This window comes from Copadichromis virginalis, linkage group LG13 (assembly GCF_057382275.1).
Source record: "Copadichromis virginalis isolate Kocher_CV1m ecotype Utaka linkage group LG13, C_Virginalis_male_GT1.1, whole genome shotgun sequence".
Classification (NCBI taxonomy): Eukaryota; Metazoa; Chordata; class Actinopteri; order Cichliformes; family Cichlidae; genus Copadichromis; species Copadichromis virginalis.
In genome coordinates this window covers 26,058,530-26,085,566 of record NC_140630.1, presented here as the reverse complement: position 1 = coordinate 26,085,566, position 27,037 = coordinate 26,058,530, and the positions used below count along the sequence as shown (strand labels likewise).

The 27,037-nt window shown below is 44.1% G+C and overlaps 1 protein-coding gene across 1 annotated transcript in view; it reads right to left on the bottom strand.

Moving 5' to 3' along the window:
- The window catches only part of LOC146695792 (cadherin-23-like), a 63,033-nt gene that overhangs the window by 19,054 nt on the left and 16,942 nt on the right, over window positions 1-27,037 (bottom strand). Inside the window, exons 3-6 of the mRNA XM_085478559.1 lie at window positions 24,606-24,718; window positions 22,626-22,814; window positions 17,537-17,686; window positions 16,839-16,997 (exon numbers count right to left, since the gene is read on the bottom strand). Of these exons, the coding sequence (XP_085334685.1) occupies window positions 16,839-16,997; window positions 17,537-17,686; window positions 22,626-22,814; window positions 24,606-24,718 (611 nt within the window). The remainder of the gene's footprint in view (window positions 1-16,838; window positions 16,998-17,536; window positions 17,687-22,625; window positions 22,815-24,605; window positions 24,719-27,037) is intronic.

Below are 27,037 nucleotides of genomic sequence, written 5' to 3'. Positions count from 1 at the left end.
TGACAGAACACTGATGGATGAGCCACAGGTTCATGGGCAACCAAGGCTCATTTGTGTACATGGGGAGCGAAGGGTGAACCAGGGGGTTCAACCCAACAGACAAGCTACTGTAGCTCAGATTGCTAAAACTATACAGTGTCCATTCTGACAGTACACAACAAACAGTGTACCACAGTTTGTTGTTTGTGGGGCTGCCATGCCACAGACCAGTCGGGGTTCCCGTGTTGAAAGCATCAACACGGGAGGCTGTAGCTCAGGTGGCAGAGCAGGTCAGCCACTAATCAGAAGGTCCGTGGTTCGATCCCAGGCTGCATCCTGGCTGCATGCCAAATATCCTTGGGCAAGATACTAACCCCGTGTTTGCCTACTGGTGGTGGTCAGAGGGCCCGGTGGCGCCTGTGTCCGGCAGCCTCGCCTCTGTCAGTGCGCCCCAGGGCAGCTGTGGCTACAATGTAGCTTGCTATCGCCAGTGTGTGAATGGGTGGATGACTGAATGTAGTGTAAAGCGCTTTGGGGTCCTATGGACTAGAAAAGCGCTATACAAATGCAGGCCATTTACCAAGAGTGAGCACATGAGCATCTGAACTGGACAACAGAGCAATGGAAGAAGGTGGCCTCGCCTGAGTCATGTTTTTTTTTTTTACATCTAGGGAATGGCTGGGTGCGTGTGTGTTACTAGGGAACACCTGGCACCAGGATGCATTATGGGAAGAAGGCAAGCCATTCAGGTAGCGTGAACTGGACCATTGAGCAATGGTCTGCTGGGAAACCTTGGGCCCTGACATCCATTTAAATATTACCTTGAGACTTTTTGACATTACCACCTACGTAAACATTAGTGCTCCTTTTTATGGAAACAGAATAGCTGGGCTGGACGAACATGTCCGATCCATTTGGACTTACAGGATCTGTTGCTAACATCTTGGTGCCAGACAGCACAACACAACTTCAGGGGTCTCGTGGAGTCTGTGCCTTGATGAGTCAGAGTAGGTTTAGCAGCAAAATGGGGACCAGCGCTACATTAGGCAGGTGGGCATAATGTTGGTGTATCACTTAACATGATTATCTTAAGGTATATCTATGATATACATGATAACAAAACTGCACTACACTGCAGGTACCCAACAGCCTCCTAGAAGACACACCTATGGTATCAATTTCAAAATCCTATGTTGCCTGGTTCTCGAGTTATTGCATTCAAAACTTTGCGTGTCCACACCGCCTGCCTGACCAACGAGGCCTGGCCAATGAGATGATGACCACGTGTAAACTCAGTTGGTCCTTACCAGGTCTTAAAATTAGTTAAATACACGTTCAGATGAATAACAACACATGACATATTAAACTGGGTCATTACTTATTTAACAACCATTAAACAAAAATGGAGAGGCAACCTGGGAACCTTCCAGTCACCGAGATAACCACATACGCCTCTGTATACCACAGTACCCTAGTATCAAATCTGAGGCCATCTGTCCGACAGTTAAAGCTTGGATGAAATGACTTCACGCAACATGTCAATGATCCCAAGTTTAGCAGCAAATCTACAACAGAGCCACTGGGTGGAAAAAAAGAAAGAAAAGAAAAACAGAATCAAGGTGCTGAAATGGCCCAGTCAAAGTCCAGACCTCTACCTCAAGGAAAGTGTGCATAAACGAATGCCCACAAAACTTAATAAACTGAAGCAACGTGGCAAAGAAGAGTGAGAAAGAATTCCTCCACAACAATGTGAGCCTAATAAAGTATTAAAAGAAAGTGATTACTCCAAGTTATTGCTGCTACTAGGGTGTAATTAGTTTTTCACACACTGCTTCTGCATTTTGGCTTAGTTTTTGTTAAATAAATAATGACATTGTAACATGTCATGTTGTTCATCATTCGGCTCTATTTAAGTCATTTTTGAACGTGGTAAGACCCAAACAATTTTTTTAATCATGTGCTGATATAAAAACATAAAGGTATCATATTATTTATTTTTTCACATATGTACTAATTTTCACATATTCTAATATGTGATTACCTCATTTTATCTTAAAGTTTGGAAATAAGGAGAAACCACTTACTTGGTTCTGACCAAGAGGGGAATAATGCAAACCAACAATGCAGTAAATAATCTTGTCAAACACTTATTTACCTATATGTGTGTTCAGTAGTTTCTAGCACAGTGTGTAAGTATGTGTGCCTGTGTGTTTGCGGCTGCATTTTGAAGATGGCCCACCAGGGTACACTGATTAAGAATGAAGGAGTTATCCTTCTGTTTGGTACAAAAACATAATTTGACCACCATCTGTTGCATTTTACAGCCACCTGACAGAGAGCACTGTGAGTTCAGTCTAGCCTGGTTATACTGTGATACCAGGGGCACAACTCCAGCAACTGCTGGTAAAGACTGAGACAGGTATGCAGAGTATCAGAAAAATGACAATGCAACTGCTGTATAAACAAGTCCAGCAACAATTAACAGCACAGTTGCATAGAGCTATAAAATATCAATGTTAAGTAAAAATGTAATAAGTGAAACACTAGCAAAGGTCTTTATGAATTAATTTATTCACAACTAATGTTCCATCTCAGCATGATTTTCTGTGCTTGGGGATCAGGATAATTTGACCTTAACAGTCAGGTGATAGACAAGGTAGATTATTATTTTACCTGGTACAGACCGACTTGAGTGGAATTTGAAGTGTTCTAGCATAAGATGAATATAGCCTAGGCCACTTTTGAATTCCTGCACTTTAAAATTTATGGCCAGAACAGAATATTCATTTAAAGACATATGATTCATTACATTTTACAAAAGGATCATGAGCTTATTTATCCTTTCTCCCCTTTATTTTCTCTTTGAACATTACGAACCAGAAACAACAGCTTGATGGATTTAACATCTTCTTGTGCCTCACTTTGGACATATTATCACTTATTTTATAAATACATGCACTGCCAGAGCCAAAATAAATATGTTATCATTCACACAAACACACGCGAGGCAGACGAAGCTTGTTTGCTCCGACTCCAGCATGAAAATAAACACTATCGGTGTTTTTCACTGGATCACAACCACTCTAACTTACTGTCTAAATTACTAATTAACTACATTATGACAAACCCACATAGGTAAACAAATCTATACAAACAGATTATTAATATGAGTCTTACAGAAAAGAAAATAGAGAAGAGCCAAAAATAAATAAGGACTTTGGTTTTAGATAAGATAAGATAAGATAAGATAAGATAAGATAACCTTTATTAGTCCCACACGTGGGAAATTTGTTTTGTCACAGCAGGAAGTGGACAGTGCAAAAGTTATGAGGCAAAAATTAGAATACAATAAGAATAAATACAGTACACAACTGTACAGAATAGAATAAAATAAAATAAAATACTATATACAGTAGAATAAAATAAAATAAATATACAATAAGATAAAAATAGAATACAAATACAAATACTATATACAACTGAGTAAAAATACAACGATGACAGAAAGGATTATTGCACTTAGTATTATTGCATATGTATGGATGTGTGTGCTTGATCAGTTAAAGTCTTTATTATGGAGTCTGACAGCAGTGGGGAGGAAAGACCTGCGAAATCTCTCCGTCCCACACCGTGGGTGCCGCAGTCTCCCACTGAAGGAGCTGCTCAGTGCTGTCACAGTCTGCTGCATGGGGTGGGAGATGTTGTCCATCAGGGATGACAGCTTAGCCGCCGTTCTCCTGTCACTCACCACCTCCACTGGGTCCAGAGGGCATCCTAGAACAGAGCTGGCCCTTCGGATCACCCTGTTCAGTCTCTTCCTGTCCCCAGCAGAGATGCTGCCGCCCCAGCAGACCACGCCATAAAAGATAGCAGAAGCCACAACAGAGTCATAGAATTTCTTCAGGAGTGGGCCCTCCACTCCAAACGACCTGAGTCTCCGCAGCAGGTACAGCCTGCTCTGCCCTTTCCTGTAGAGGGCGTCTGAGTTATGAGTCCAGTCCAGTCTATTGTTCAGATGAACACCAAGGTACCTGTAGCTGTCCACAGCCTCAATGTCCATACCTTGGATGTTCAGTGGTTGCAGTGGAGAATGCTTGTGCCTGCGGAAGTCTACCACCAGTTCCTTGGTTTTACTGGCGTTGATCTGGAGGTAGTTCAGCTGGCACCAGTCCACAAAGTCTTGGGTCAGACCTCTGTACTCCTTGTCGTCCCCATCAGTGATGAGGCCGACTATTGCAGAGTCATCAGAGAACTTCTGCAGGAAGCACTGGGTGGAATTGTGGGAGAAGTCTGCAGTGTAGATGGTGAAGAGGAACCGTGCCAGAACCGTTCCCTGTGGGGCCCCCGTACTGCAGACGACCCTGTCCGACACACAGCCCTGAGTCCTCACATACTGTGGTCGGTCGGTGAGGTAGTCCAGGATCCAGGTAGTGAGGTGATGGTCCACTCCAGAGTTCTCCAGCTTGTCCTTCAGAACCGAGGGAAGAATAGTGTTGAAGGCACTGGAGAAATCAAAGAACATGATTCTCACAGTGCTTCCAGCGGTCTCCAGGTGAGCGAGGGAACGATGTAGGAGGTGAATGACGGCATCATCCGCTCCAATGCCAGGCTGGTAGGCAAACTGAAGTGGGTCCAGTGATGAGCTTATTAGGTGCCGAAGCTGAGCCAGGACCAACCGCTCCAGGGTCTTCATCAGGTGGGATGTCAGAGCCACCGGCCTGTAGCTGTTGAGGTCCTTGGGGCGTGAAGTCTTTGGCACTGGTACAACACAGGAGGTTTTCCAGAGCTGTGGGACTCTTCCCAACCTCAGGCTCAGGTTGAAGAGGTGCTCCATCACCCCACACAGTTGGTCTGCGCAGGACCTGACGACCCTCGAGCTGATGCCATCTGGACCCGCTGCCTTCTTGCCATTAATCCTCCTCAGTTCCCTCCTAACCTGGGTGGTTGAGAGAGACAGGCTGGAGCCTTGTGTTGAGTGTGTATTGGATGCTGTTGTTGGGGGTGGGGGGGAGTGAGCAGGGTGAATAGAGGAGGTGTGAAGTGTCTGAGGTGGAACAGCAGCAGTGGGGGTGGGTGAGTCTGCAGCCGATGTTGCAGACTGCCTCATGGCTGAGTCAAATCTGTTGAAGAAATGATTCAGTTCATTTGCCCATCTCACATCCCTCCCAGGCAGAGAGTTCTGCTGTTTGTGGCCCGAGATGGTTCTGAGGCCTCTCCAGACTTCACCAACGTTGTTTTGTTGAAGCTGGTTCTCCATCTTCTGCCTGTAACTCTCCTTCCCATTCCTTATCAGTCCCCTCAGCTCTCTCTGCACCCTTTTCAACTCCTCTTTGTCTCTGGATTTGAAGGCCCTCCTCTTCTGCTTGAGGACGGTTTTAATTTCTGGGGTAATCCAAGGTTTGTTGTTGGAGAAACACCGTACAGTCCTGGTAGGTACAGTGTTATCCACACAGAAGTTTATATAGTCAGTAATGCATGTAGTAAGGCTGTCGATGTCCTCACCGTGGTCATCACAAATCACCTCCCACACAGTCGACTCAAAACAATCCTTAAGAGCCTCCTCGCTCTCCTCTGACCATCTCTGTACTGTGCGGGTGGCTGGTGGCTCCCTGCGCACTAAGGGCTCATACCCAGGGACAAGGTGCACCAGGTTGTGATCAGATCTGCCCAGGGGAGGGAGAGGTGATGAACTGTATGCCTCTTCTGCATTGGCATACAGTAAGTCCAGTGTTTTATTGACTCTGGTTGGGCAGGCCACATACTGGGTGAAGGTGGGCAGTGTGGAGTCCAGTGAGGCATGATTGAAGTCCCCTGATATTATGAGAAGGGCTCTCGGTGATTGTGTTTGCAGTCTGCTGACCACAGAGTGGAGAGAGTCACAGGCTGCATCCGCGTTGGCCGAGGGGGGGACATACGCTGTTATCGCGATAACATGCGAGAACTCCCGGGGCAGGTAGTACGGACGCATGCTAACGGCTAACAGCTCAATGTCTCTGCTGCAGAGTTGCTCTTTTACAGTGATGTGCCCAGGGTTACACCATCTGTAGGCATCTTGTGTTGACCTTGAGGGTGTTCAGAGAGATTGATGTGTCCATGCATATATACATTGACCAGCCATACAATCACAGGGGAAAAACAGTAACAGGTGAGGGGACTAATTCCTGGTCATTCTGCTACAATCCAATGGTCTGCTGGGAAACCTTAGTGCAAGAGATTCATTTTACTTATGCTCACTCCACCTAACACAGTGTTTGAATCCCTAGCCTCCCTAATGCTGGACAAGGCACTCTAGAACTGCTTAGGAAAGTGTTGCAGAACACAAAAGCATCCAAACCAACGACCCGAGTAACCTTAGCTATCCCAGATCCCAAGAGGATGCACAGCAAACACACCTGTTCAATGGAACAACCACCAAAAAACCTACAGGCCCCAAAGGGTCAAGCTCTGACCCTTCAGTACATGGAACCAGGGTCTCTGCATTTGATGTCATAGCATGTCTAGCAGAAAGAATGTGGCAGGAGATTTTTAGGTTCTGTGGATTGCTATATTTTTCCAAACATAGCCTGTTATGACAGTATCTTAGATTTTGCAGTATTTCCAGTTAGTTGTGAAAGGCAATCTGCTGTACCACTCCCAGCAAGTACATTTTCCCTTTCAGTGTAAACAGATCTGCCTCCAGGTCTTGGCAGGGTCTCTCCGGGTGATCTGCCGGGAGCAGTGGGTCTCTGTGGTTAGCATGCTCCTCAGTGCAAGTTTTATTTTCAAAACTAGTTCATTCAGTTGCTGACTCAAGCTAGACTGTCATATACTCCACTGCACGTGCCCTGAATTTGGCTACTCATAGATGTCCCTTATGTAGACCACTGAGGACTGTGTTTCTTAAACTTACAGCAATGACCAGGTATGCCCTCTTCATGCCTGTGCCAATATATTATACAAGAATCTTCCCGTGGACACTCTAAAATCACAACATCATTTATGTGACACATTAATCCATCCAGACCTACAACAACCTCTGACATCATGCTCTTTTAGAATAGGGGCCAAGTGATGTCATAAAGGTTGTTGGTTTAGCAAACTCTTTAGCTAGAGGGATTTACAAAAGACCCATGTTACAGTCAAGACTCAGTGAGCTTAGTGAAGTCAACACATATGTAAGGATCACTTGTCTTTTTAGACACCACCATCATACTGCTATCCAGTGGTTCATCAACTCTCCTTACTCCAGTCTTCTCCATTCACTCTAGGTCTTTCTTGGCTTTCAGAGTTAGTGATAAGGGAATCCATTGTGGGGTCTTTAAAGAGAACAGCATAGCACTGGGTTTCAGTTTGACGGTAAATAGGTGCTAACTCAGACCAAGACCATTGCACACCTTCAAATATTTGTTCTTCAGCGTCTCTAGGCTGACACTAACTACTTGAGCTACCAGGCCTAGCACCTCAACAACAGGTATGCTGAGCAGAGAAGAGTGCAGATGCCAAGGAATATGTTGTCTTCTTCCTGAACCTTATACACTGCTCTTGATGAGGCACACACTCTTTTATAATGGCAGATCGAACAGTTTGCTGGACACTCCACTTTTGGGGTCTGAGGGACTTTTCCACATTTCTAGCATTTAGACAGTCTACTAGTCTATACATGTTACTGGCTGGGCTTTTTCCCCCTCTTATTGAGTTTCTTCTTCTCGTGAAGATGTTTATCTCTGCTCATAACGCTATCTAACAAGCATGTCTCTCTTTTTCCCACAGTATCCCACCCACGTGTATATCTTTATATCCTAGAACCAGCTCATAGAGACGGTACGAGAACCTCAGCATTTCACTGGCCCAAACTTAGGCTACGTCCACACGTTGCAGTGTGGGCAGCGAAAACGGAGACTTTTGAAAACGATGACGCATTTTAGCAATGTGATGCAGTCATGTGACCAATTAAACAAAGATAGCAGTGGGCATTATACAGCAATTTTGTTTGCTCTCAATTTTGACAGCCCTATTAAAGATTAATATCAGTTTGTACAAGCTTCAGATAGCTTTTCTTCAAATTCCTTAATTCTCACTCACTTTTGCAACTTTGTACTTTTGTGTTACTCGCAGCAACAATTCCACCTCATTGTTAGTCCATTTACAAAAACTCGGTGCTTTTCCTCAAAATTTTGCAGTGACGTTTCAATGAGCCAGAAAGTAAATAAACGAAAGTGGTGTGCGGATCGATACTGAAATATCGATTCTTCCGATACTAGTAATTTATGTTCTAGAATCGATTCTCATATTAAAATATCGATATTTTAGTACTTTGGGGTAAATTTGTAGTTTATCATTAACAGGAACACAGTGGAAAGAAACTATATCATTCGGATCTTCTAAATTTGAAGGAACTACTTCCTCTTACGCCTTTCATAGTCATATGCAAAATACGGCTGTATAAATGTGTCGCAGCCCCTGGCATGTGCACTCAGAACAATGGCTGAGCGTAAACGGAGTCATGTGTGGACGTATTTTACCTCCACAAACAGCCAAGACGCGGTTTCCGATACATGTGGCAAGACAGTGAGGTGTTGTGGCAACGCCACTAACCTCGTCAAACACCTCAGAGTAAATCACATCACAGAATATGATGAGCTTATGTTGAGGCGAAGTGAAGAGGAGGAGGACAGGTGCTGCTAGGGCGAGACAGGCGTCTCTCGCGGAGTCCTTTAATGCTGCAGGCAGGCAACGTGTTCAAACAGTGCACAACTTCAAGTTTTTTTTTATTTCTATATGATTATTCTGTACAGTAGTCTGATGTCCTGTAATCATTATGAAGCGATATACTTATATTATTATTACTACAATTACATAATACAATTATATATTGTGGCGTGTTGGGGGAGCAGCTAGTTCTCTCCCATCATGCCTTGGGACATGTGCTGCTGTTTAGATGTTCTTGTTTTATTGTTTATGGTTACGTTACTTTTAACTGTTATCTTGAATGTTGTGTTTACGCTGTGGTGCAGAGTCACTGACAGTTGTTGTTTTGTAGAGAGAGTGCTGTACCCTGAGTGAGTTCTGTTGTGCTGTTGTTGACCCCTGAGGCACACTGTAGCAATGGCAAGTGTTTTAATATAGAGCTCCCCCTACCAGTTTGGGGTTGAACAGCAAGTTCAATCTCTCTGTGAGCTTCTTTGTTAAGGTTCCTCTGCATGCCACATAGGTGTCAAAAGAGGGCTTCCAAGAGCATGGCCACTATTTTGAAAGAGGAAGAGGAGCTGAGGAAGATTGAGGAGCTTATCACCTGCCTGGAAGCAGTGAATGGAGCACAACCAAAGAAGTAGGGAGATCCCCGGGCAGCAGCAAACCAGCCAGGGGAAGATCTGTTGGGCTTACCAGATGGAGCCTCACACCCCTGCCCACTGGGAAGCTGTCGGAGCTGCAAAGGCATGCTGCAGGCTCCAAGACAACGAGCAGCCAGCCAGCCTCCACTCAGGGTGATGCCTGGGAGCAGCACACCCTCATTGCTGGCAGCTGAGGGGTACAACGCCAATGCCTCCTGAGACCTACCTTATCCAGGTACAGCTGGCTGCTCAGCTAAATGGATGGTCAACAGAGGAGACAGCTGTCCAGGTTGCCCTCACCTTGGAAGGCAGGGCCCTGCAGATCTGCACAGATCTTCAGCCAGAAGAGTGTTTAAGTTGGCCTGCTGTTGCCAGAGCAATGCGGAGCAGGCTTGGCCTCCGTACACATGCAGATGATGCCTGAGATAAACTTGCCAGCTGCCCACGGAGACAAGAGGAGAGTCTGGGTGCCTATGCTGCCGACCTTCGTCTTTACGCACGAAGACGGTACCCTGGTTTTGATGCTGCAGCACAAGAAGAGCTTGCTCTCCAGGCTTTCGTTCGGGGCCTCCAGCCAAAACGACTACAAGAGCACATCCGTCTGCATGCACCGGAAACCCTGGCAGCAGCTCTAACTGAGGCAGAAAGAGTGGAGCATGTGCTCAGCTCAGGTGCACGCAGCCCTGGCACAAGTCACCGAGTGTGTCAAATGAAGTACAAAAGGAGCAACCAGGAGGAGATGGCCCTCCAAACCACCATCACACCACCCTGGCGATCTCGGCGAGGGAATAGGCCAGCAGGTGGCTAATCCAGGGACAACTGCCATCGGTGTGGAGAACAAGGCCACATTGCACGCCTGGCACCCCAGCTGCCGTTAAACTAAGGCGGGGTGGCACAATGGAAGAACTGCCCCCCCACCACCAATCTGTCCTCCGAATCACACTTGCGGGTTGGCTGGCTTGCCAGACACAGGGACTGTATCCGGACTGTGACCTTGCTGGCACCACCTGTAGAGCCCTGATAGAAACTGGATCTACGCTTTCCTTGGTACAGGCAGGAGTCCTCCCTGGTACTGACAGCCCAAGACTGCAGGGTTGGTAGCCTACTCAGCTCCACATCACCACAGTCACGGGGGAGCGTGCCAAAGTTAAAGGGGAAAGATCCCTCCTGGCGACTGTTGCTAACTGCACTGTGGACCACCAGTTCTGGCTAGCCGGCATCCAGGACCAATGCATCAGTGGTCTGGACCTGCTGGCCAAATGGGAGGCCACAGGGTACGTGTCCAGAGGAATCCTTTACCTGGGCACGGAGGCTGTGAAGCTCCACACCACCAAGGAAGTCCCGCTGCCTGCCTCCACTTTTTCAGCCAGTGTCAGGAAGCCTGAGGACCTGTCGCCGCTGGCGGTGGAAAGGGCCTCTCCTTCACCAGCAGTACAGCAACTGTCCACAGAGACCAAGCAAGCTGTCGAGGACTTATACCAGAGGAGCTGCGAGGGTCTCCAGGCTGATCAGCAACGGCAGCTGTGGGAGATACTCGACTTGTTTGCCGACATCTTTGCAGCCAAAGATGCGGACTGCATGCAAATCAGGCTGGTACAACATGACATTGACACTGGGGATGCACGGCCCATCTGCCTCTGCCCTCGTCGCCTTCCCCTTGCCAAGCGTGCCGCAGCAGAGCAGAAGATCAGGGAAATGGCAGAGGTGGGCATCATCGAACCCTCAGACAGCCCCTGGGAAGCCCCGGCCGTACTGTTTCGGAAAAAGGATGGTACCTGGCAGTTTTGTGTTGACTATCGTCTACTCAACAGCATCACATGCAAGGACTCCTACCCATTGCCCTGGATTGACGATGCCCATGACGACATTGCTGGGTCCTGCTGGTTCAATTCCCTCAATTAGCGCAGTGGCTACTGGCAGGTGGAGCTGACGCCAGAGGCCCGCCCAAAGACTGCTTTCTCCATTGGTCAGGGACTATGGCAGTTTAAGGTGATGCCCTTCGGCCTCTGCAATGCCCCAGCCACATTCGAGCACCTAATGGAGAGGGTTCTACATTCCCCACGACCGCTGTGTGGTCTACCTGGATGACCTCCTTGTCCAAGCAACAGACTTCGAGAAAGCTTTGGCTAACCTGACTGCTGTTTTCCATGCTATCCGCCAGGCTGGCCTTCGTCTCCACCTCAAAAAGTGCCACCTCTTCCGAAAGGGGACGACTTTTTTGGGTCACATTGTCAGCAGAGCTGGGGTTTCCACTGATCCTGCGAAGGTGGCTGCTGTGAAGGCCTGGCCCATTCCAGGCAATACTGCTGAGTTGCGGAGCTTCCTTGGCCTGGCATCATACTACCGGCGTTTTGTCAAGGACTTTGCTACCATTGCAAGCCCCCTGCACTGGCTCACACAGGAGGGCCGAGAGTTCCACTGGAGTGAGGACTGCGCTGTGGCGTTTGATTGGCTCCGATCTGCACTGGTTGAGGCACCGGTGCTAGCCTACCCAGACCTGCATCTTCCTTTTGTCGTGGACACCGATGCCAGCAACACGGGCGTGGGGGCTGTCGAGAGCTGCTGACCATCATCCTGGGCCTCTGCCATTTCAGACCCTACCTCTACGGGAAGAAGTTCCTCCTGTGCATAGACCATGCATCCCTCACTTGGCTGCTCAGCTTTAAAGAACCGGAGGGACAGCTAGCCCGGTGGTTGGAGACGTTGTAAGATTACCACTTTGAGGTTCGTTACCGGGCGGGACGTCTCCACACCAATGCAGATGCCCTCTCCCGACGCCCTTGTGAGGAAGAACAGTGCAGGTACTGCCAACACCTGGAGGACCAGGAGGGCATGACTTTAGTGATAGCGTCACCACAGGGTGGCCATGAGAATGACTCTGTTCCAGGTGGGCACTGTAGCAGTCTTCAGGTCCAGTCCGCTGCAGGGCACACTGAGGGTCTGGAGGCCATGGATCCCAAACAGCTGCAACATGACCAGAACCAAGACCCTGCCCTTTCACAGGTTCAGTGTTGGATTGGGGCCGGTCAGAGACCATCATGGCCAGAAGTATCTGCACTGGACCTCAAGACCAAGGCTTTCTACTCCCAATGGGCTAACCTCACAAGCCGGAACGGCCTCCTCTATCACCGCTGGCAGGCTCCCGGGGGTCACCATGAGGTCTTCCAGCTCTTGGTACCTCAACAGTTGCGGTCCAGGGTCCTCCAGCTGGTTCATGGTGTGGCGGGGGCAGGACACTTTGGAGTTACCAAGACTCTGCGGCGACTTCGGTCTCGGTTCTACTGGCCCAGGTGTCGCCAGGATGTAGAGCTCCATGTCCATCTGTGATGCCTGCACGTCTCAGAAAGGGCCTTCCCAACACTCTCATGCCCCCTTGCAGCAGTATCAGGTGGGGGCTCCCATGGAGTGGGTCGGAGTCGACATCCTGGGACCCTTCCCCACCACTGGCCAGGGGAAGCGCTACATCCTGGTTGCCATGGACTACTTCACTAAGTGGCCTGAGGCCTATTATGCAGTCCCTGACCAGTGTGCGGGGACCCCGGGTTGGACTACCTCCACAACCTCCTGGCCCGGCTATGGGAGGTGCACCAGTTGACCAGGCAGGCTCTCCGAGACGCAGGCTCCCAGCAGAAGCGAGCTTCTGATAGCTGCTGCAAGGGGGAAGGACTCTCGCCAGGTCAGCATGTGTGGGTCTACAGCCCGGAAAGGAAGAAAGGGCTTTCCCCCAAACTGATGAGCCAGTGGGTTGGACCCTGCACTGTTCTGGAGAGGCTGTCCGACGTGGTCTACAGGGTGTGGCTGGTCAAATGGAACAGGGTGGTCGTACTCCTTCGTGATCGCCTGGCACCCTATCAGCCCTTGAGTCCAGAGACTTTGCTATGGACATGCTGGTTGCTGGGGACAGCTAACCACTCAGGTGGGGGCTGTGTGGCATGTTGGGGGAGCAGCTAGTTCTCTCCCATCATGCCTTGGGACATGTGCTGCTGTTTAGATATTTTTGTTTTATTGTTTATGGTTACATTATTATGAAGTCACTGACAGTTGTTGTTTTGTAGAGAGAGTGCTGTACCATGAGTGAGTTCTGTTGTGCTGTTGTTGACCCCTGAGACACATTGTAGCACCGGCAAGTGTTTTAATAAAGAGCTCCCCCTACCAGTTTGGGGTTGAACAGCAAGCTCAATCTCTCTGTGAGCTTCTTTGTTAAGATTCCTCTGCATGCCACAATATTGTATTATGAAATACAATGAAACATTACATTTTTGTCGATACCACCCTGAATTTTACTTGGTATCGGATCGGAAAGGAAATCAGTGGTATCGCACATCACTAATAAATGGCAGACAGAAATGAGGCAGGTCGAATCTTCTTGCGTTTCACGCATGTGCAGTACTGGAATGTGGACGCACAACTCCGTGAAAATGACTGAAAACGCTAGTGTGGACGCCGAGCGTTTTGAAAACGCCATTTTCAAATCTATGTGTGGACGTGGCCTTAGAGCAACCCCCACCTGGGATAGGGTGCGCAGCTGCTGATGAAGGTTAAGGTGTTAGGAAATACCACCATTAAAGGGGTGGGGGATGTCACAAGGTAGAATATTTGGGTTTATGTCCTTTGCCTGTTTATTTTGTGCTTGTAGCATTTTAGCTTTTTTTTCTGCTTGTTGTTGGTTTTATTTGTTTTTAGATGTCTTGATTTTAATTGATATATGTGTAGTTTTAATAACCTGCCAGATTTAATGACTGTAAAATTGACCTAAATAAAGAGTGTGAGAGAAAGCTGCCAAGGATTTCAGCCTGGGGCAGGTCACTGAGGAACATTTAGTAGCTGCAATATGGAGATATAGGTGGGAGATCTGATCAATACCCAGAGATATTATAAGTAGCCTAAAGCAGAGGAACATGGGGAATGCCAGCGTAAGATGCCAAAGTAGAAGATGTGCTGCCACAAACACCTTGCCATTACTAACCGACCATAACGAGACCCAAAGCTAGATGCTATAGTCAAATCTGGAGGAGCCAAAGGGCAGAGCCCAGAGCTTCGCACACCTCTGTTAGTAACCTGTTTCAACTCTTTGTAAAGCAGCTGGACTAGTGTCGGGATAGCAGGAGTTCCAGAGGGGCATTCGGGATTAGGAGCTGTGTCGGTATCAGAGTTGTTTGCAGCAGCTCTGTTTTACCAACAGCACTGCCCAGTGTTGTAGTATCAGGAGGGAGGCACAGTGTTGAGGGAAGAGGTGTGTTTGCTGTCTGTGGCAGGCTGTTTGATATGGGGATGGGAAAGGATCATGCTTTGATCTGAAATCTTGGACAGAGTAACACAGACTGGACTATGCTGTAACAGCATGTTTGTCAGGCTGGTGTAGTTTATTTTATTTCATTTGTTTTAATGTACCGGTGTATATCTTATGAATAAAGTTTTTTTGACAAGTTAAGTTTCTTTTCCTTTAGTATTTTAATGCTCAACTGTTTTACTCTTTTTAGTCACTTTTATTGACTTTTATCGAGTCAGGTTACCTTCTATTTACAGATTGTTTTCCTTTTATTATCGAAAGGGAAATTAAAATGTGTTTTTTTCCAAACACATCCTTGCTCCAGTCTCTGTCCTTGGGCTAGGTTGCATTGCCTTCCCTTGTGGAATCAAAACAAAAACTAATAACTTAGAAACAAGATTTCCCCGGCTCTTTAAAACCTAGGTGGCAATATCATTAATAAAGCAAGTGGAAAGTTACCACTTAGCCTTGGCCCCACAGAGCAAAAGAGCACAAACTTCACCACAGATACAGAATTTGCAAGATGAAGAAAACACGATTCCAGTCAGCAAAAGCACTGTAATGGCCATCAAGTAGTATTACTGACATCAGACTATGTGTAGAAGTCTCTAAACATGAAAGCGTATAGATGACTAGAGATTTTAGAGGAGCTGCAACATGTCAGTGGGAATATTCAAGTCTGGAGCTGTTTGCCTTTTCCTGGAGTTGGACACCTGCACCAAATGGATTCCTCTCTTGCCAGAGACAAGTGCTCTTTCATTTCTGTAGAGACAGGAGACGCCATCTGCATCTTTGCAAAGAAAATTTCATAGTGCAGAAAAAAGAAAGAATCCCAACTGAAACAGAAAATACTTTCCAAGCACCATGTGAAGACCAAAGAAGGTCAAAGAGTACAGACAGTCATGGACTTTCATCTGACGTCAAAAGTATAAGCTCCACAGCTTTAATATTAAATACTGTATATACTGTACCCTGTAGGTGTGTATGTGTCTGTTATTTCTCAGTCTCAAAACCCACCTAGAAATGTGTACTATATTAAACGCCTCTTTAAAATGCATGTTACGTCTCAATCTCAGAGGACTAATGTCTATATCAGTGCAGTTTTGTGTGTGTTTGATAACAGGTCAGACAATCGAAACCTTTATCTAACAGGGTATACGAGTTCTGTCAGTCATGCCAGTGTATATTCCTCACTGAAGCCGTCACATTTCATTCTGTTTACAGTCCACTCACTCCCCACAGCCAGATATCAGGATTCCAAGGCAAACCACATGCTGCAGCACGAGGCCAACACCAGCTATACTTATTGGGTATTAGACGGCCCTGCAATCTCCGTTTCATGAACAACTGGTCTATAAACACTATTGATTTTCACACTGTGGTTTTTGGCACATGTTTCTAGTGGATTGTGGGCGTTCATCACAGCGATGACTAGTAATGAATAATAATGCAGACTTATGAGGAGACAGTCAGAGATGCTTTTGTTTTTTTGTTTCCTCATCTGATTAAAGCAGTGGCTGCAGGTGCTAAATGGTGGGACCCTGAGATCATGAGGTGGAGCAGCTACAAAGCTACTTCAAGCTATGTGAAACTACATAACAATGATAGACATGGAGGAAATAAATAATGCAACATATGATAAAAAAAATATCCTAAACTCAATTCTTAAATTGCATTATTTTGTATGGAGTCATGCCATTATTATTGACATCTGTAATTTCAATACAATATGAAAAGCAATACACCTTAACCTCCTCTGATAACAACAATCCAATTAGAACTGGCATTTCTACAATATGCTTCAATTTGTTACAGATCAAAGAAGTTTAGCGTAATATGAAACTTTAAATCTTAATTCTGAAGGTAATTTTATCTGGCCCAAACAATGATATGGACTAACCACACTACTGTTCTCTCCCTAAACCACTGTGCTGTCAGTAATTTGGTTAACTGTGGCCCAGTATAGTAGATGAGAAGGTAACTGCGTTTTTCATTTGTGTTTTTCAGTTTCAGGCACTGCCTTGCTTGGGTCACATTAAATTCTTACTCGTACGGGAAAGTCTCAAGAGAGTACCGGGTCACGTGGGCTAAACAAACACTTCAAGATTTCATCCCCAATAAAGCAAGCCCTGTAAAAGTTACTAGTACAAGCCAGGTTTTATTGTAATCTGTTTGGAGCCATGTTAAGTTTCTCTCCAGGAATAAATCCCCACTCTGTGAGTAATTTATCACGTTCCCAGCTGTGTAAACACCACACAGCGGTTCACTTAGAAACTCACCAGGATGCGCAGCAGCGATGTACCAGGTGGTGTGTTTTCAGGGAGGCTGATGTTGTAGAGGGGTCTGCTGAAGATGGGGCGGTTATCATTCTCATTGATTAGTTCAATAAAGATGCGAGCAAATCCCACATGATCCGACATGGATTCATTTGCATAAAGCTGAGAGAGAGAGAGCAAGGAACAGAAGCAATGAATACACACAGACACATGAATGTTTCCTCAGATATAAAGAATGATTAAAGGAAAAAACAACAGATTATTATGCATGGAGGCTGTTGGTTGCATTCTAAAAAGTGTAATCTGAATTTGCTACTGAAATAATTTATTTAAGATTTACAGTGTGCTACTCTGATTCTATAAACAACTCGGGGTTAAACTGAGGTGACAAAATAGCAATTTCACTGTTCAAACAACTCGGTGCTGTTTAGAAAGAGATATTGCTCCAGTCTAACTGTGCCTTGTGTCCAAACAAATTAAAACACTTTTCAAGAAACATAATGAAGTTACATTCGGATTTTCTTTTTCACAGCTCTGGCTTGGTCCACAGTTCATTTCCATTGATTATAAATCTTTAAGCTACTTTAGGCTTTTTAATAGATATTATCAAAAAAACCAACAGCTATGCTTTGTTGGGGTGATGCAGGTTTCTCAGGTAAATCTACAGGGCACAACTACTCAAACTAAGTTGAAAAACTTACTGAAAAACTGAAGCTGCGAATCTGTTCGTAGTCCAGCGGCATGGCAACCCTCATCCTGATGTCGGCACGCCCTTGCACCGCTGTGGGGGAGATGGTGAAGTATTCTGAATTGTTTCCTGTCAGAAACACTTGGAACATGCTGTGCACCCCCTGCCATAGGAAGGATAAGAGAGAGGATAGAATAAGAGCAAGAAAATTGTGTTTTTAAAAGATGGAGCACAGTCAGGTGGCAATATATACTGAGTCTAATCACATTTAATTATAGGGGGAAAAAACATGTCTATCTATCTCGACAGGATAGATAGACAGCATACATATTTTTCACGCATTTATGGCTGTTGTACCTAGAATGATGTATATCAAAAGCCTGCACATAGTCTAGTAGTGTTAGGTAATAACATGTACTAACAACAGTGTAATAACTGTATGATATTCATGTGTTTTCATTTAAATATTTCTCTGTCTTTGCTGGTAAAATGATAAAATTGCAGCTATACTAAAGATTAATGTATCGCTGATGACAGGACACGAGATACTTGTAATTTATACCTGTACAAATGCATGAATGATGTGGAAGGGTTATTCTCTTTTTCTGACAACGCTGTATTTTATTCTGTTGTATATAGTATCTTATTCTTCTTATCTTATCGTATTCCAGTGTTTTTCTTAATTTTTGCTACTGTAACTTTGCACTGTCCACTTTCTGCTGTAACACAACAAATTTCCCATGGGTGGGACTAATAAAGGTTTTCTTATCTTATCTTATTTTATTTTATTCCAAACTTTTCTTTCAATATGTCACATGTTTGTGTTCGTACTTTAAAATAATAGATTATTAGAGTTTTATATTTTCTAATTAGTTTTTTTTCTGGTTATTATGATCATATATCATATATCATATATAAATCTACATAGCCAAATACAAACACAGCCTCAACAGGGTCACTTTGATATGAACATATTTCATATTTCTGGTATTTTATTAGTTAGTTTTCTGAGCACACAATATTATTTCAGTTAGTTCATTTATTTTCTTGAAAGTCCCCCCACCTAGTTTTAATTTTGAGTTGTATTTAATTAACAATAATAAATGATCTTCAAAACCAGGATCAGCATGTAGGCAGCAGCTTTTTTATTGTCAGTCTTGAGCAGGATGTTTCTTTTCTGAGAACAACTGTGAAATATGTTGAACGCTCATAATGAAGCAGTTATAAAAAGGCACACCAAACAATGCACCAGTGAAGAAAATGTTAAATCGAGACGGAACAAGCCAACTCGAAAATTCCTTCAGGATGCATTTGGCGTGGAGGAGTGCACTTTGTACAAAAAGAACAAAGTGACAAGCCAGAATATTAATAACAGTAACACTGAAAGGTCCAACTGTGATCAGACATAAGAATCAAATCATAGCCCATACCACAGATTCATCACTTCTCCGTCTGTAAAACTTGGGTCACAGTTTAAGTGATACACAGAATTTATTCCCCATTTATTTCCCACAGAGCTCTAAGAGTAAGTCAGACTGCATGAATACCTAGCCAGAGAAGAAAACCATATGCTTTGCGCACATTGTGTGTTTTATGAGAGAGGAAAAGGGGTTGACGTGATCCCTGGTGACAACCATGACTATCTACCTCAATCCAGCTACATTCGTTTGTGTTTGCTTTCTAGCTCACTGCAGCGTAAGTTGCCAGCACAATGTTTATGATTATGTAGATTATGTGAACATGAAGACTGATTTAGAAATACTATGTTTTGTGTCATTGCAGTTATGTGTAATGAAAAAGTATATATATGAAATTTGGAATAATGGAGGGAAAAAAAACCCCAACTCATCTTTTCCTTCTCCACTTCTTTTTCCTCAGATAAATCCCAACGTGCAGATGCATTATGGGTAAATATAAACCAGTGACATCACATCTCTGAAATACCTGTGGCTTTCTTGAGCGGGAGAAAAAACCCCATCTCTAGGTCCTTCCTGTCTTGATGTATAAAGCTTCAGGGCAGCCAATCATGTAGCCATTGTGGCAGACAGAGGAAGACGGGTGGCGTGGTCAATTGGCATTATGCTGCCAGTTGAAATAGCCCCCTTGTTTTTGTTTTCGTCTGTGGGAGAACCATTGTGGCTGATGACTCCTATTTAAAAGACCATCCAATATGCAGGGATGTCACCTCAAACTGCCCATAAACGTAATTGCCCGTCCATTTGCTTCTGCCTTTAGAAGCCCCCAATAAAAGCATCCTGTCAGATGCAACTGCCACAAAGTTTAGTGACAAGCTCCAGCAGCAAAAAGTTTTTAAAGATGCTAGCCAAGTAGAAGAGGATATGAAGGCAGCGACAGGCAGAGAGGTAACTACCACTTGTGTCATAGTCTAAGAAAAGAAATGTCTGCCTATAATCCCTTACACATGGAAGGAGTGAGATTACAGAGCAGGTGTAGTGGAGTGTGAATGAGTTTGTGTGTATCGGCAATGACATGCAGGTTTAAAAGATCAAAAAAGCAATAAAAAACTGCAAGACAAAAAACACCTCGTGGGCTTTACTCCTTGCAATTGATGTACTCGTGGCTCTATCACAGCAGAGTAACAATGCAAGACTGGTAGAGTTTAAAATGCCCCGGAATACGTTTTCTGCATTTTCTCTTTATATTTTTTCCATGTGACACTTTGCTTTTTAAGCTCTTTTTGATGTCTTTTGTTTTGTTGCATGATGATGACTTAACAGTGAGCTGGGGCTGCTAATGCGCCGATTCTGGTAAGTGCTTTCGAATGCAGCATCTACGGCGAATCTAGTAAATTAAAACCGTCTCGGAGCCATTCCCCCATTTGCAATAAGCAATCTTAGCCCAGATATGTTAGGTGTCTGGAAGCCTCCCCTGAGCGAACGCTGATATTGGTGGTGGTAAAATGTTGGTTGCTAACCTACAGAGAGACCTCTTATCTCATGCCAAGGTGTCTGGGTCGTCACCCCACCTGCGTGCAGCAACACGCTTGCAGTGCTCTCTTCTCTGCTTGCTGCTGGAACACAGGCAGAAGCAAACACGCCATCCCTAGAATGGATAAACAGACCTGCTGCTAAATATTCCTGCTATCTCTCCTTTCAAGTGCTGTATTCCTCTCCTGACTGTTTTCTTCCTGCTCCACCAATTACTACGACTTATGATTTTGCTCCTCTCCTCTCCCCTCCGCAAGTCTGTTTCTCTTTATTCTCTACCTTCTTTTCTATCCACTTGACTCACAGTTATCTGTCAAATTCCACCCTGGCGGCTGCTGCGCCTGAATCAATCAGAGTTGACTAGTTTTCAGCTTATCTGCACCCTAGGTGATTGATTTTCCTCGTTAGGTATAATTTGATGCTCTATCCCATCTCTTCCAGAGCAAATTAAATTGTAGTCGAGTCCAATGCGCTGGTGTGAGCGAGCGTGTGCATATGTGAGCGAGGGAGAGAGAAAACGAGTGAGACAGAGCAAGCCTAAAATGTTTGACTTCTGTGTATATTTTGGTGTCTGAGTGTATGTGACTGCGTGTCACCACAGTAGGCTGATAGATACAGTAAATGGGAAGTGGCGGGCAAACCAAAGGAGGCTGTAGCACACTCCTGCTGACAATCCACACAATCCACATGACATAGTGAAATATAGTTTCACAGAGTGGCTGATGTTCTTTTTTGGCTGTGCATTTATAAACAAGATAACAAGATAGATTAAAATGTATCTTGTTAGCTTGTTAGTGCCGATCTATTCCAACTGAAAGTAAAAAGTCTGAAATCTGATAAAAACAAACTTTGAACTATCAATTCTGCGTGTTCCAATCAGGTTTATTTATTGCACTAATCACATTCTCTTCATACTGAATATTGGATCTGCTTGTATGATGCAGGAATGCAAAAATACATCTAACATTTTGTCACATCCTGATTTACTCTTGTTCTCTTTTACACTAGCATACTGTACTGTACAATAGAACTATGTAGCAAAATTAAAGGTCTAAGGCAGACAGAATATTAGAATGTGGTAAAGACAGCATCTTTTATCTGATATAATCTTTAAAAGCATGCCAGGATTGAACTAATCAGTATCCCACATGCAAAGACAACTTACAAAAGATCAATGATAATATTTTAGTATGTCTGTATCTTACCAAACAAGAAATATACTGTCACATTTACCTATTTTCCTCAGTTATGGCACTGATGAATGCCTAAAGACATGCTTTGTCTTTGTTGCATGATTTCATGATTTTATCCAGTTAGACATTTCATGTTTCCCCAAAATTAAATTAAAAGATTTCTAACAAAACAAACAACAGATTTCGTCTATCTTTGCTTATTTTCTATAAATTTTTAGCTTGAAGATGTCACACTGTGTCCATTATTCAAATTATTGCAGTTCAGTAATGATATGAATAGATAAATACTCACTTGTAGCATTTTGATTAATTACCACATTTCTGACAAAAGCCCCACCAGGTTTACAAGAAATGGTCGATTGATCATAATCCACCCAGGGCTATCACCACAGGTGGGTAAGCCATCAGCATTACTAAAGGGGGAAATTTCACCGGCTAACTGGCCACCCCTAGATGAGCCTGGCTCACAGCCCTGAGGATTGCTAGATGAGGACTTGGGGCAAAAAAGTGTGTTGAATATTTGCAGTTATTCATCAGAAATTGTTTACTACTCCTTTTTGGACATAATTTTGAAAGGTCACTGAAGTTGTCACTGGAAATACTTTAATGTTTGATTGTGTTATTGTCTGCCTATTTTGTGCACCAGGACTTTTGACGTGTAAAGTTTTGCCAGCACTGATCTAAGAAGTCTTCAGTTGTGGGCAAAAACTGGTTTTGTAACCGCTAAATTCAATCACTGACATGAGAATATTTGCAACAGATGCCATGAAAGTCACTTCAGATGTTCCGGACATATTGCATTCATTCCTGAGTCTGATCAAATGTTCTTGTGTAATTAAAAGAAAGGTGTTGATGAGAATAGAGAAGCCAAAAACGTAATGCCTCCCACTACAGCTGTTGTCAGCACAGGGGCATACAAATGTTGTGAATAGTGGAAACCATTAAGATGTGATCTACCCACCTCGTCCTTATCTTCTGCCTGGATGAAGAGGGGCAGGGCAAAGCCCACCTGTGCCAGTTCGGTGATGCGGACCCGATATTCAGAACTGTTGAACTTCGGGGCGTTGTCATTCTTGTCAATTAACAGGATGGTGAAGGTGGTCACCACAGTTGCCCTAGATGGACTGCGGTCATCATTCAGCTCGGTGGCCTAACAGGAAGCCAGAGCAGGAAATGTTCATCAGAGAGAGAAAGAGAGAGGGACACAGAAAAAAGAGAGAGAGAGACATAGCGAGAGTGAGAGAGAGCGATCCATTTGATTGGACTGAAAATGTCATTCTGGATGGAGACGGTCAGCACGCAATCTCACTCGGTATTTACAGCTGTTCATTTATTGGATCAAAAGGTAGACAGACGGCCTAAAAGCAATCACAGAAATAGGCTCAAAGTGAGGCCAAGAGAAGGCCAGCACATGTACATCCACACATACACACTCATACGCATGAACACACAATGAGATTTAGGTGAAAGAAGTCCAATTGAGGAGACACAATTACACACACTCTGTTTTTGCCTGCCTCAGTTATTGAAGATGGCTGCCCTCTGAAATGAAAAAAATAGGAGGGAATGATAGAAAGGGGCAACCACTGTCTTTTATTGACGAACGAGTGTCACAGGCAATAGGAGGAGAAGCAGAAACAACATGCTAGTCTGGATAATCAGATAGTTTAGCCTCTTTCGTAACAGTGCTCCAGAATAATTTGACCTCCACCTCCACGTGCTCAGTGCTATCTAAGCTGCCTGAAGTTGAGAAATTAGTTGTATTACTACGGCACACTCCAATCAATAGCAGCACCGGCTAAGAAAGCACAAGAAGAGGAGAGAAAATTTAGAGAGGAGGGAGAAAAATCCATATCTTATAAATAAATTTTTGGGTGACATTTTTTTCTTTTCCAGCCTTTTTGCTCATTCTACTTTTCTGGTTAGTAATTATTGATTTCAATTAAAAAGACAAGCCTGAGCCTGGAATATGTTTGCCAGAATCTCTTTTTGTATTAAACCTCAGAGCCAAATGTATCTCAATGGTCTCTCGTATAAAAATGTCACGCGACCTGCTTTTTATTACCAATAATTGCAGCCAAATCAGTAAATGCACAAACGCCAGAGAGGCCATTTCTCTTAAGGTGTGGCAGATTTGACTTGTCAAGCTATCAAGATCACGAATGGAATATTGTAACTACACAGAAAAATGAGGCCTTTGTTCACAAATCTTTCCGCTTTCAGCAGGACTTGGAAATCCATTTCACGCGCCCTCACACCCTGTGGGAACCACTCGGTGTACAATGGTGGAGGAGAAGAAATAATGACAACAAAAGTGGAGGACTGGACAAGGTGGCAAGGCTCCGGGTTGGGAGGTGGGGGGACAAGGGGGGGGCGAGAGGGAAGGAGTGACATGCTAAAAAGCCAAGCGAGACAGACTTGGCTCATGGAGGGATAGAGGGATTCAGAGATCACACCTACTTCAAACAAGAGAAAAGGGGAAAAAATGGAGGAACAAAGGAGGCCTCAGCATTAAGGAGGACTCTAAATCCTCTTCCTCTTTCTTGTTCTCTGCTCCCCTTGTTCTAATATCTGCTCATTCAGCACGAGCCTCTGGAGGGGACATTATCACAGAATCGCAAGCATGAATATGGCCACTAATGAGCCCAATAAAAGCACTTGAGTTTGTCAGAGTCTCATTTGTGCAGAAGCATATTGACAAAGCATCTAAAGATATACTGCACGCACATCATACATATCTAGTTCTAACTGATTTCCTGCATAAGCGACAGACTGTATATCCAGTCTAAGAGATCTGTTTAGTTGGTCTTTGGAGACTATATAGAATACACTTTCATATCAAAGTTCTCTCTTAATCCAGCGGTGAAGCAGCCTTTCAGTCTCTTCTCTAGCCTACGACAGTCCCTCCACACAATAACTCCCCCCACATTCGGCAGCTCACCCTGACAGTCAGAGAGAATCCTGCTGAGTAGAGGGGGTTTTCTCTGTCCAGCTGCCCATTCACTGTCAGGGATCCACTGATGTAGTCCAGGGCAAAAACACTGTTTGTGTTTCCTAGATGGAGTGAGAGAGAGAGGGAGAGAGGGAGACCAAAGAAAGTCAGAGAGAGAAACAAAACCTGCATAGTTGATAATTCAACATGTCTCCTGGGATACAACAAGAATCCTTTGGAAGGGAAGGTGGTGGATGAGCCATGTGCAAGTCTCTATTTCATGTAATATGGATACTGCATTCACTGTGCTGTCTTTTATCTCTGTACCTCCCTTAGGCTGGCTGACCTCCTCCAACCTGTCCACAAGCTGCTTCTCCTAAACCCGCTTTATTTCTGTCACACTCCCCTTCCCTTTTTCACTTCTTTATTGAGTTCATCTGTAATTTATGTAGTGATAATGCTGTCAGTAACTGACTGCAAGCATAGTTACACATCCCGGGAACTACAAGCATCGTGGCTGATATCGGAAAGATCTTTTTTTATTATCACTGTTAGTGTCACGGAGACTTTTTTAAAAATTAAATAAATGGGCTACTGTTTTGTTTGTCTGTGAATTCTCATATGCAGGCATAAAACCATTTGTGCGTGCACCATGGGTCTCCTGTATCATTTGTGCTGCTGATTGGCAGTTAAGTCGCGATAAAAGCATCAAAGACGACGCATGCTAGTAAGAAAGGATGGGATGTAGGACATCAAATGTTTTTAAGTTTGAATTTAAAACAATCTTTACTTAGAAACTAAAACCCACAGATGAACTTCAAGAACATATTTGGATGTATAATTTGGTATTAATAGAATCTTATAATTCTTATAAGAATTTCTTAAACTGTAACATAATAGGCTTACAATACAGATTGACTGCAGTCACCCCTTTTTGCATGGGTTGATAAATTGCATTAACTTTGTCATACTCCATGCACTCCTTCAGAGAGGAGCATTTCAAATTATGAACGCTGCACTGTTCTCATTAACAAGTTCAAGTGTGCCTGGTGTTATCCATTCACTTCAATTAAACAGGTTAAAATATTAGACCGAGGCCCACTTGAGTCCTCTTCTAATATTTTCTTATTCCCTCTATTCCTTTTCAAATTACTGTCCTTCTCGTTAACTTTCACACCTCTCTCACACTTTTCTGTGACACTTTCTCTTTCTGTCTCTCTCTCCCTCTCTCTCTCCGACACCCTGCTAATTACACCCAGCAGATGGAGAGCACAAACAAAAGTACACCCAATGGCCCTCACCTCTTCACTTTTAATGTTCTCTTGCTCCAGCCCCGCACTGCCTGGTATCTCCCTCTCTCAGATCAGATGCTCAAGTCTCACTCAGAGAAGCTAATGCCTTTACACTTTCAGTGTGATCCTTGGCGCCGATGATGTGTTATATGAGACGTGAATAGCCCTTTTGAAATCTCTGGTAAGTAGCACTTTATAAATGTGAATGTTATTACAGCAATCTGTTCAGCTGAAGGCAAACAATGGAGGAGACAAGACTAAATGAGATCAATGAATGAATGGGAAACATACCTAGGACTAATTCAATTACGCCGTGTTAACATGGAGCACTTTAACACTTTTAACAGCGGCCACCACAGCAGGTCATCTGTGATGTCGCACACTGCAGGTTAAACAGGTTAATGTGAGGGAATGATCAAAAATCGAATAATGCTGAACAGATAAAATATAATCCAGCCGCAACCAAATCAAAAACATCTGACAAAAATGAGTACTACACATCAGCACACCATTATGCTGCGTGCCAGGGTGGTCAAAAATAAGGCCCAGGGCACTAGAATTGGCCTGGAAAAGACTAGCACACTGGACAGCTTTAGAAAATATAAAGGACGGCATCGCTTTTCAATTTTTACCTGTAGTTTCAGAGGTTTTACAGCTTTTCCTGCTAATAAAGACGTTTCCATACAACAGTAAAATAATAGATACAGTAAAGTTTTTTTTTACTATTGACTATAGAAATTTATGGAGTTTTTATTGATTTGTTTTTACAATGGCTCCAGTTAAAAAAAAGTTAAATTGTGAATTAAGAAAAATTTTCATTTTGAATTATATTACACAATTTAGGTCGTAGAATTTAAGTCATGCTGACAGATTTGTTTCATTTTTTTGGGACACATTTATTTATTGGTTTTAACAAGTTTTACATAATGCACCATAGGTTTCTTTCCTTTACTACAGCAGTATTTTTCATAATGTAGAAAAACTAAGTCGCACTGTTGAAATTGCACTTCTTTTTCTTATACTGAGATATCTGAGACATCTAATGTGTATTTTAACGTGCTTATACTGAGATAGGAGAGTTTGACTAGTCTGGTCCATTTGAGATTAATGTAAGCTGTATGTGGCATTCGATGTAAAACGACTCGACAT